The 11780-nt window shown below is 48.0% G+C and overlaps 1 protein-coding gene across 2 annotated transcripts in view; it reads right to left on the bottom strand.

Annotated features, from left to right (window-relative positions):
• Positions 1–1263: 1263 nt before the first annotated feature.
• Positions 1264–11780, bottom strand: part of abca1b (ATP-binding cassette, sub-family A (ABC1), member 1B) — a 48098-nt gene continuing 37581 nt past the window's right edge. The window contains exons 34-47 of one of the 2 annotated variants that reach the window (XM_053324237.1): positions 11074–11251; positions 10782–10897; positions 9881–10025; positions 9517–9640; positions 8672–8795; positions 8277–8403; positions 6687–6749; positions 6452–6558; positions 4958–5099; positions 4641–4775; positions 4075–4178; positions 3543–3635; positions 3120–3363; positions 1264–1546 (exon numbers count right to left, since the gene is read on the bottom strand). In XM_053324237.1, coding sequence (XP_053180212.1) covers positions 1412–1546; positions 3120–3363; positions 3543–3635; positions 4075–4178; positions 4641–4775; positions 4958–5099; positions 6452–6558; positions 6687–6749; positions 8277–8403; positions 8672–8795; positions 9517–9640; positions 9881–10025; positions 10782–10897; positions 11074–11251 — 1837 coding nt within the window. In that variant the 3' untranslated portion in view covers positions 1264–1411. Of the gene's footprint in view, positions 1547–3119; positions 3364–3542; positions 3636–4074; positions 4179–4640; positions 4776–4957; positions 5100–6451; positions 6559–6686; positions 6750–8276; positions 8404–8665; positions 8796–9516; positions 9641–9880; positions 10026–10781; positions 10898–11073; positions 11252–11780 lie in introns of both variants that reach the window. The other variant, XM_053324236.1, reaches the window with a different exon arrangement.

The following is an 11780-nucleotide window of genomic DNA, read 5'->3' as shown; positions in this document are numbered from 1 at the left end:
CTGATAATCAATAAACATTTTCCAGTTGATCAGTAAAAACAATCAATAACATCATCAATACATCATCAGAGGATTTCAGTGCAAACAAACTGATCTGATGAACACGTAAAGTGCTGAAGACGTCTGAGCATCACCTGCAGCTCCACCAGCAGCCGATCGATCGGGACGAACCGCTGATCGATCGGGAAGAATCACTGATCGATCGGGAGGAATCATTGATCAGGAGGAATCACTGATCGATCGGGAGGAATCATTGATCAGGAGGAATCACTGATCGATCAGGAGGAATCATTGATCGGGAGGAATCATTGATCGATCGGGAGGAATCATTGATCAGGAGGAATCACCGATCGATCGGGAGGAATCATTGATCAGGAGGAATCATTGATCGGGAGGAATCACTGATCGATCAGGAGGAATCATTGATCAGGAGGAATCACTGATCGATCAGGAGGAATCACTGATCGATCGGGAGGAACCATTGATCGATCAGGAGGAATCATTGATCGATTGGGAGGAATCACTGATCGATCGGGAGGAATCACTGATCAGGAGGAATCATTGATCAGGAGGAATCATTGATCAGGAGGAATCACTGATCAGGAGGAATCATTGATCAGGAGGAATCACTGATCGATCGGGAGGAATCACTTATCGATCAGGAGGAATCATTGATCGATCAGGAGGAATCATTGATCGATCAGGAGGAATCACTGATCGATCGGGAGGAATCACTGATCGATCGGGAGGAATCATTGATCGGAAGGAATCATTGATCGATCAGTCTAACACTGTTGTGCTTAGAGAAGCTGCTGAGGTATTTTATCGCTCAGACACCAAAACAACAAATCTGCTTTTTATCTTTTCTTAAAAAAACTATAAAATCAGTCAGTCGAGCACTTTGATTGGCTGTTTAACACTACAGGAAATGGTGATGTCACTTCCTGTTTCAGCTACACTTATAAATAAAATGGACAAAATAAAAACGGAATCAAACGTTTTTAAAAAAAAAGGGATTTTTGCAGTCGAGCCCTCGGCCGTTGAAATGATTCTTCACAAAACAAACAGACCTGAATGTTTCCGCTCGGCGCCGCTGATGACATCATCACACTAAGTGAGGTGCCGCTCGGATGACATCATCAAACTAAGTGAGGCGCCGCTTGGATGACATCATCAAACTAAGTGAGGCGCTGCTCGGATGACATCATCAAACTAAGCGAGGCGCCGCTCGGATGACATCATCAAACTAAGCGAGGCGCCGCTGCAGGAAACACGACGGCTGTTATTCAAGTCTTGAACAGTCAGTGTGGGGGGGGCAGCTGGCGAGCAGTGCGGCGCCTCCACAGGAAATCGTTTGCATTGACTGGCATCAGGCGTCAGCGGACACCGCTCGCCACGGTGAGTCACATGATCACATGACGCTCTCTCTGCACGCAGCCTGACCCGAGCTCAGAGCGGGAACGTTGATGGAAACGTCTTTCCTCCTCACTGACGCATCTTTGGAGTGATAGTCGTCACTCTGGTCCTTAGCAAAGTTCACAAACACCTGAAACAAAACACACACACACACACACACACACACACACACACACACACACGCACACACACACACGCACACACACACACACACACCCCATCAGATACAGTTTCATTTGTTCTTCCACGTGTTCTTCCAAGTATAAAGTGTGTACCTGTCCAGGTGTGTGTGAGAATGAGTGTGCGTGTTTTTCTATCCTGGTGGGGACCACAACCTGACATATTACCAACCCTGTGGGGACTGACTCCTGGTTTCCATGGTAACGAGCATTGGAATCAATAGCAAACAGCCTCCTGATAGGCCTGGTCCCCACAAGGTTGGTTTTCCTGACTGTGTGTGAACCCCAGAGGTCACACACGGTACTGCAGTGTGGGGACCTTTTCCTGACAAAGTGTGTGTATATTAGCATGTTAGCTTCATATTAGCTTAGTGATTAGCCCCCTAGGTTAGGGTTTCAATCCAACATTTGTCCAAAGACTGAATATGAATTGTACTGTGGCTAACAGTGATGTCAACTGTCAACCCTTTAGAAAGGCTGGATCCAGGCGGGGAGCTCTGGTCCTCTGAAATGAGGCCAACCAGGAAGTAACTTAGAGCTGCATTCTATCAAAAGGCCACCAGGGGGCGACCGTCTCTATACAAGTCAATGGAGAAGTAACTTAGAGCTGCATTCTATCAAAAGGCCACCAGGGGGCGACCGTCTCTATACAAGTCAATGGAGAATTCACCAACTTCTCACTTGATTTCTAACCTCAGTAAACGTTTTCAAAATGTGTTTATGGTCTCAATCGCTAGTTTAAAGCCTTCTTCAATGCAGTATGATGTTCATTTGGGACATTTTGGCCTCCCTGATTTTATATGTGATGATAAAGCAGGGTATGCATTAGGGGGCGTGGCTACGTCCTGATTGACAGGTTGATTGACCAATGTCCTCCAGATCCAGCCCTCGTAACCATAGCAACCTCCCGCTCCGCCCATGGCCCCGCCTCATGCCCATATAAGTAGAATCCCTGTTTTTATTTTTCCCAGCATGCACCTGAAATTTTCAAGATGGCGCTGCCTAGATTAGAAACTATTGGCTTCCGAGCAGCAGTCCACAAACCAATGGGTGACGTCACGATGTTACGTCCATTTCATTGTGTGTGTGTGTGTGTGTGTGTTTGTGTGTGTGTGTACCTGGTCCAGTTTGCGTGTGTGTGTGTGTGCGTGTGTGTGTGTACCTGGTCCTGTGTGTGTGTGTGTGTACCTGGTCCAGTGTGTGTGTGTGTGTGTGTGTGTGTGTGTGTGTGTGTGTGTGTGTGTGTGTACCTGGTCCAGTGTGTGTGTGTGTGTGTGTATGTGTGTGTGTGTGTGTGTGTGTGTACCTGGTCCAGTTTGCGTGTGTGTGTGTGTGCGTGTGTGTGTGTACCTGGTCCTGTGTGTGTGTGTGTGTACCTGGTCCAGTGTGTGTGTGTGTGTGTGTGTGTGTGTGTGTGTGTGTGTGTGTGTGTGTGTGTGTGTGTGTACCTGGTCCAGTGTGTGTGTGTGTGTGTGTGTATGTGTGTGTGTGTGTGTGTGTGTGTGTGTGTGTGTGTGTGTGTACCTGGTCCAGTGTGGTCTGGGTCACAGAGTAATCTTCTATCCTGAGTGTGGTCTTGTTCTTGGCGAGGATGGAGAAGATGTGAGCGAGTGAGGTGAGAGATGAAGGCAGCTGGTACTGCAGCATGTTGCGATGTTTCTCCTTCAGCGTGCTGCCGCTCAGCTCGCTCTCTATGAACTTCATCACAGGAAGTAGGTCCGGGTCGGGACCCGCTACCCTCAGGATGATGGTGTACCCGTCCCCAAACCTGCACACAGCACACACACTTTACTACAATATACACACTTTACTACACACACAACACAGGCTTTACTACAGTACACACACTTTACTACACACATACTACTACTACTACACATACTACACTTACTGTGTGTGTGTGTGTATGTGTGTTTATGTGTGTGTGTGTGTGTGTGTGTGTGTTACCTGTTCTTCAGGTGTTGGACGCTGCCCAAACATCTGAACCTGCCGTTCACCATGATGGCCATCCTGGTACACAGAGCCTCACACTCCTCCATGCTGAGGACACACAGAGACACACATTTAATACACACTCACACGGTGTCTGTCCTTAGTGTGTGTTTCCCCAGGTGTGTGTGTGTGTGTCCCAGGTATGTGTGTGTCCCAGGTATGTGTGTGTGTGTCCAGGTGTGTGTGTCCAGGTGTGTGTGTTTGTGTGTGTCCCAGGTATATGTGTGTCCCCCAGGTATGTGTGTGTCCAGGTGTGTGTGTTTGTCCCCAGGTGTGTGTGTGTGTCCCAGGTATGTGTGTGTGTGTCCCAGGTGTGTGTGTCCCAGGTGTGTGTGTTTGTGTGTGTCCCAGGTATGTGTGTGTGTTTCCCCAGGTGTGTGTGTGTCCAGGTGTGTGTGTTTGTCCCCAGGTATGTGTGTGTGTCCCAGGTGTGTGTGTGTGTGTCCAGGTGTGTGTGTGTCCAGGTGTGTGTGTGTGTCCCTCCTACCTGTGTGAGGTGAGGACCACCGAGCGTCCCTCCTTGATGACGCTGTGGATGCAGTTCCACAGAGCTCTGCGAGCTTTGGGGTCCATGCCGGTCGTGGGTTCGTCCTGTAACGAGGAGGACAGCGAGGGACAGGTGAGCCCACAGGTGAAACAGGAAGCACACAGAGAAGGTGAGGAGGAGGAGGAGCACCATCCTCTCTTCTTCTGTGGTGTTTCAACCCTGTCGTCTTCTTCTTCTGCTGCTGCTGCTGCTGTTGTTAAACTGAGCAGCAGCTGATTTTAATCTGCTGTTACCTAACCCCCCCCCCCCCCCAGCTGCTCTCTGATTGGCTGGCAGGGCTCTGATGCAACCCCCCCCCCCCTCGCCCCACCTGCTCTCTTGATTGGCTGGCAGGGCTCTGATGCAACCCCCCCCCCCAGCTGCTCTCTTGATTGGCTGGCAGGGCTCTGATGCTGTTGTGTAACTTTAAACACAAACTGCACATTTAAATCTGACCAATCAGCAGACTCATTAACCATGCTTTTACTCTGAAGGGTGTAGAGTTATTTCCTGTGATGGAGTCTCACCAGGAAGACGACGGGCGGCGCTCCGATCAGAGCCATGGCGGTCGACAGCTTCCTCATGTTTCCTCCGCTGTAACTTCCTGCTGCTTTATCCGCGTACTTCACCAGACCCAACTTCCTGATCCCCCACTCGGCCACCTGCCAATCACACAGCACCATCATCATCATCATCATCATCATCATCATCATCATCATCATCACCGTCATCACCATCATCATCATCATCATCATCAGTGTGTAGTTCCAGTGTGTATTTATCAGTGTGTGTTTATCAGTGTGTAGTTCCAGTGTGTAGTTCCAGTGTGTGTTTTGGGACTCACGTCGCACACTTCCTTCTCAGGGACGCCTCTGAGGATGGCGTACAGCTCCAGATGTTCTCTTCCTGTCAGCAGCTCGTTGATGGCGTCGAACTGAGGACAGTAACCCATCTGCTGATGGACGGCGTCGATCTCACGCAGGATGCTGGCAGAGGAGAGCATGTTATCATCATCATCATCATCATCATCATCATCATCATCATCATCATCATCATCATCATTTCTGTTATCAGTATTAATATTAAACTGTTTTTTTGGGGGTTTTTTAAGTATATATTTTTTTGTACAGGTTAGTAGAGAGACAGGAAACAGGAGGCAGAGAGGGGGGAATGACATGCAGGATAGGACCACTCAGTGTGGGATTCGAACCGGGGTCGCCTGCAGCGAGGACTGTAGCCTCAACACATGGAGCGGGTGCTCTACCCGCTGAGCTATGCTCAACCCAATATTAAACTGTTTTTAGTGGAGTTGTGTCTCTTCACTCGTGATCAGCTGACACAACAGCAGTAAATATCTGGGTCAGTGATGTGGTGTAACTCAGTGTCCAGGTGGTGTAACTCAGTGTCCAGGTGGTGTAACTTAGTGTCCACTTAAACACACTGGAGCTGATCACATATTTAATATCTATCATTCTTTTGTGGTTACACCATTTGACATTTTGTGGTTACACCATTTGACATGTTCAGGAGCGTTCAGTCTGACTTTTGGTAAAAATGTTTTAAATGTGATTTAAATGATATAAAAGCAACAGAAATACTAAATGTAATCTTGTATTAATATATTAATGATATTGAGCTGTAACCTCCATGATGTCTTGCTGCATTGAGCTGTAACCTCCATGATGTCTTGCTGCATTGAGCTGTAACCTCCATGATGTCTTGCTGCATTGAGCTGTAACCTCCATGATGTCTTGCTGCATTGAGCTGTAACCTCCATGATGTCTTGCTGCGGAGGTCTGAATTTATCCTGATGCTGCTTTTATAACCAGTTTAACTCATTTATGGATTCATCATCTTATGTTATATATAATATAAATATATATAAAAAATAATCATGTCACAGTCAGTTTACAGTAAATCTGACCCTTAAATCACTGAATCATCTCATTTTATAACCTCCAGCTGTCTACGTATGAAGGACCTGCAGGGGCCTCGAGCCGCAGGTTGAACCACATGCAGCTTTAATTCTGGATAATTGGACGATGAAGAAACATTTCATCTGTTTGGAGCTGAATGAAACAAATAATGAGCTTAATGTGAAAACGCAGGTTCACTTTAACTCTGCAGCAACGTTTAGACGTGTCATCATAGTTTCTATCATATAGAAACTATGATGACACATATATATATAAATACATATATGTAGTTTCAGTGTGAGGAATAATAATTAATAATTAAACACATGAATCAGATCAGTTCAGAGTTTAAAGAGTTAATGTTCAGATTAAATCTGCAGTAATCGGCTCAGATTATAACCAGCGGTGACCTTTGACCTCACCTCTTCCCCGCCAGGAAAGCTTCTCCGCTCGTCACCAACGTGTCTCCTGTCAACATCTTAAACGTCGTCGTCTTTCCTGCTCCGTTCACCCCGAGCAGCCCGAAGCACTGAGACACACACATGCACACACACACAGACACACACACACACGCAGTAACACACACAGAGTCCATCAGTAAACACACACACACACTCATACATGTTTATGTGTATGATCAGGACCAGTGTGTCTCACCTCTCCAGGAGGAATCCCGACACACAGTCGATCCACCGCCGGCTTCTGCTTCCTCTTAAACACCTGCAGCAGATCAACAGTCACTTTAGTTATATTTATATTTATATTTATATCACTCTGATTAAATATAACCAGCAGGTTTAAATGAGGTCAAATAGTTTGAATAAGCTGCAAAAACAATAAAACCATAAAAGACCAATAAAACTGATAAGATGAACTCAGTCTGAGTCACAGCTGATCTTTAAACAGTAAAACACATCAGGAGAAACATCCACATCACATCAGTTTCATTACAGTAAGAACTTTTACATTTAGTTTGAGTGTAATCTGCATTTTAATCTCAATGGTTATATTCTGCTGACGAGGATCAAATGTACTTAAATAGAAACTGATTCTGTAAATATGAAAGAGTCAGCTGTTCATACATGAAAGAGAAGCTTATATTTAATGTGATGGGTTAGGGTCAGAGTGTGATGGGTTAGGGTCAGAGGGTGATGGGTTAGGGTCAGAGTGTGATGGGTTAGGGTCAGAGTGCGATGGGTTAGGGTCAGAGGGTGATGGGTTAGGGTCAGAGTGTGATGTCATGGGTTAGGGTCAGAGTGCGATGGGTTAGGATCAGAGGGTGATGGGTTAGGGTCAGAGTGCGATGTCATGGGTTAGGGTCAGAGTGTGATGGGTTAGGGTCAGAGTGCGATGTCATGGGTTAGGGTCAGAGTGTGATGGGTTAGGGTCAGAGTGTGATGGGTTAGGGTCAGAGGGTGATGGGTTAGGGTCAGAGTGTGATGGGTTAGGGTCAGAGTGTGATGGGTTAGGGTCAGAGTGTGATGGGTTAGGGTCAGAGTGTGACGGGTTAGGGTCAGAGTGTGATGGGTTAGGATCAGAGGGTGATGGGTTAGGGTCAGAGTGCGATGTCATGGGTTAGGGTCAGAGTGTGATGGGTTAGGGTCAGAGGGTGATGGGTTAGGGTCAGAGTGCGATGGGTTAGGGTCAGAGGGTGATGGGTTAGGGTCAGAGTGCGATGTCATGGGTTAGGGTCAGAGTGCGATGGGTTAGGGTCAGAGTGTGATGGGTTAGGGTCAGAGTGTGATGGGTTAGGGTCAGAGTGTGATGGGTTAGGGTCAGAGTGAGATGGGTTAGGGTCAGAGTGTGATGGGTTAGGGTCAGAGGGTGATGGGTTAGGGTCAGAGGGTAATGTCATGGGTTAGGGTCAGAGTGTGATGGGTTAGGGTCAGAGGGTGATGGGTTAGGGTCAGAGTGCGATGAGTTAGGGTCAGAGGGTGATGGGTTAGGGTCAGAGTGTGATGGGTTAGGGTCAGAGTGTGATGGGTTAGGGTCAGAGTGTGATGGGTTAGGGTCAGAGTGTGATGGGTTAGGGTCAGAGGGTGATGGGTTAGGGTCAGAGGGTGATGGGTTAGGGTCAGAGGGTGATGGGTTAGGGTCAGAGTGCGATGGGTTAGGGTCAGAGTGTGATGAGTTAGGGTCAGAGTGTGATGGGTTAGGGTCAGAGGGTGATGGGTTAGGGTCAGAGGGTGATGGTCAGAGTGTGATGGGTTAGGGTCAGAGTGCGATGGACCAGGCAGGTGAACTCACCTTGGTGAGCTGGCGGAGCTCCAGGATGTCTCCGTGTCCGAGGCCGTGGACGATCCTCTGTCTCTCTCGGGCCACGTCCTCGTCCTCCTCGCCCAGAGGACCCAGCTTGGTGAGAGTGCTGACCGGCCTACACACACACACACACACACACACACACACACACACACACACACACACACACACACACACACACACACACACACAGTGACTCATCTATAAGCTTCCGCCTGAAAACATGCTGGTTGTTGCTCTGCTGCCACCAAGTGGACAAAAACATGAACTGCAGCTTTAAATAAACAAAGACAAATGTCTATATGTGTGTGTATTAGTGTGTGTGTGTGTGTGTGTGTGTGTGTGTGCATGTGTGTGTGTGTGTGTGTGTATAATACCTGGGCTTGATGCAGAATCTGTACTGGATGAGGACGGTGATGATGAAGAACACGGCTCCCTCCACAGCCATAGCGAACAGGTTCTTTCCCACCATGTCCCACTCCAGCGGAGAGCGGAACCGGTTCTCACCTGCAACACAACGACAACGCTCACACACCTGACCAATCAGCTGCTAGGACCAGACAGGAAGCTCCTGGTCTGACTTAAACCTGCATTCTATCAAAAGGCCACCAGGGGGCGACCGTCTCTATACAAGTCAATAGAGAAGTAACTTAGAGCTGCATTCTATCAAAAGGCCACCAGGGGGCGACCGTCTCTATACAAGTCAATGGAGAAGTAACTTAGAGCTGCATTCTATCAAAAGGCCACCAGGGGGCGACCGTCTCTATACAAGTCAATGGAGAAGTAACTTAGAGCTGCATTCTATCAAAAGGCCACCAGGGGGCGACCGTCTCTATACAAGTCAATGGAGAAGTAACTTAGAGCTGCATTCTATCAAAAGGCCACCAGGGGGCGACCGTCTCTATACAAGTCAATGGAGAATTCACCAACTTCTCACTTGATTTCTAACCTCAGTAAACGTTTTCAAAATGTGTTTATGGTCTCAATCGCTAGTTTAAAGCCTTCTTCAATGCAGTATGATGTTCATTTGGGACATTTTGGCCTCCCTGATTTTATATGTGACGATAAAGCAGGGTATGCATTAGGGCGTGGCTACGTCCTGATTGACAGGTTGATTGACCAATGTCCTCGAAATCCAGCCCTCGTAACCATAGCAACCTCCCGTCAAACACTGAATGAATATTAACGAGCTACATCACTGCAGTGTGTGTGTGTGTGTGTGTTTTACCGAATCTCTCGAGGGCATCGGCCATCGCCTGGTTCTTCACCATGTCGATGAGACCTCGACCGAGACAAAAGTGAGGGAAGATGAGGAGGACGTTCTTCAGGATGTCATTGATTCCTCCGATCTCCTGCGAGGACACACACACACACACACACACACACACACACACACACACACACACACACACACACACACACACACACACACAGACACAGACACAGACACAGACACAGACACAGACACAGACACAGACACAGACACACGCACACGCACACGCACACGCACACACACAGTCAGTTGGTGGAACTTGGTGACAGCAGAAGGAGAACCTCCCTGTGAACAGGAAGTGGGTTTGAGGTGAACTCACGTTGTTTCCGAACAGCTCCATGACGAAGGTGGAGATGCTGCCGTTGATGCCGATCAGGATGTTGACGCTGGTGAGGACGACGTACGCCGTGCTGGGGATCTTAAAGAAGAAGGAGGCCGGGTACATGAGCGGCGTGATGGACCAGCTGGGAACACACGGAGAGAGGAAACACATCAGAGCTCAGGATCGTTCATCAGAAACAGAAAAACAGGCTTTCACCAAAGAACAAAACTCAAAATCTGAAGTTTATAAATATATATTTATATCATCATTACTGTTAAATAAAGTTTCAGAGTCAACAAGTCGCAGTAAACTGTTCTATTAGCACTGACAGTAATCAGTAGTTGGTGTTTGGGTGTAGTTTGGGGTATTTAGGTGTAGTTTGGGTGTAGTGTGGGGTATTTGGGTGTAGTGTGGGGTATTTGGGTGTAATTTGGGTGTAGTGTGGGGTATTTAGGTGTAGTTTGGGTGTAGTGTGGGGTATTTGGGTGTAGTGTGGGGTATTTGGGTGTAATTTGGGTGTAGTGTGGGGTATTTGGGTGTAGTTTGGGTGTAGTGTGGGGTATTTGGGTGTAGTTTGGGGTATTTGGGTGTAATTTGGGTGTAGTTTGGGGTATTTAGGTGTAGTTTGGGTGTAGTGTGGGGTATTTGGGTGTAATTTGGGTGTAGTGTGGGGTATTTGGGTGTAATTTGGGTGTAGTTTGGGGTATTTAGGTGTAGTTTGGGTGTAGTGTGGGGTATTTGGGTGTAATTTGGGTGTAGTGTGGGGTATTTGGGTGTAGTGTGGGGTATTTGGGTGTAGTGTGGGGTATTTGGGTGTAATTTGGGTGTAGTTCGGGGTATTTGGGTGTAGTGTAGGTATAGTTTGGGGTATTTGGGTGTAGGTAGGTGTAGTTCGTACCCGTAGAGCAGCAGCAGCAGGGCGAGCACCGGCAGGTTGGTGGAGGAGACGTAGGCTTTTTGTTGAAAACAGATGAAGATGATGACGACCAGCGTTGCCGGGACGATGTAGTTACACTGCAGAGAGACAGAAACACACTTAGCAACACACACACACACACACACACATACAGACACACACACACACACACACACACACACACACACACACACACACACACACACACACACACACACACACACACACACACACACACACACACACACACACACACACACACACACACACTCACCATGTCCCAGATGAAGTTGGCCACCCAGTAGAGCAGCGGCTGCACTCCGCTGATGAACTGCATGTGTTTGGCCTTGTTGACGCGCTCCTGGATGAGGAAGACCACGAAGCTGGCCGGGACGAAGGACATGGCGAAGATCACGCAGATGGACACCAGCACGTCCACAGAGGTCGTTACCCTGGAAACGAGTAAAGAGGGCGGGAACATTTAACACGACACTCAGGTGTGTCTCAGGTGTGTCTCAGGTCTATCTCAGGTGTCTCAGGTCTATCTCAGGTGTGTCTCAGGTGTCTCAAGTCTATCTCAGGTGTCTCGTGTGTCTCAGGTGTGTCTCGTGTGTCTCGTGTGTCTCGTGTGTCTCTCAGGTGTCTCAGGTCTATCTCAGGTGTGTCTCAGGTGTCTCAAGTCTATCTCAGGTGTCTCGTGTGTCTCAGGTGTGTCTCGTGTGTCTCAGGTCTATCTCAGGTGTCTCTCAGGTCTATCTCAGGTGTCTCAGGTGTGTCTCAGGTCTATCTCAGGTATATCTCAGGTATATCTCAGGTGTATCTCAGGTGTCTCAGGTGTCTCAGGTCTATCTCAGGTGTGTCTCAGGTGTGTCTCAGGTCTATCTCAGGTGTCTCAGGTGTGTCTCAGGTCTATCTCAGGTGTCTCAGGTGTGTCTCAGGTGTCTCAGGTCTATCTCAGGTCTATCTCAGGTCTATCTCAGG

The sequence above is a fragment of the Scomber japonicus genome, chromosome 8 (genome assembly GCF_027409825.1).
Source record: "Scomber japonicus isolate fScoJap1 chromosome 8, fScoJap1.pri, whole genome shotgun sequence".
NCBI lineage: Eukaryota > Metazoa > Chordata > Actinopteri > Scombriformes > Scombridae > Scomber > Scomber japonicus.
This window is presented reverse-complemented; position numbering and strand designations above follow the sequence as displayed.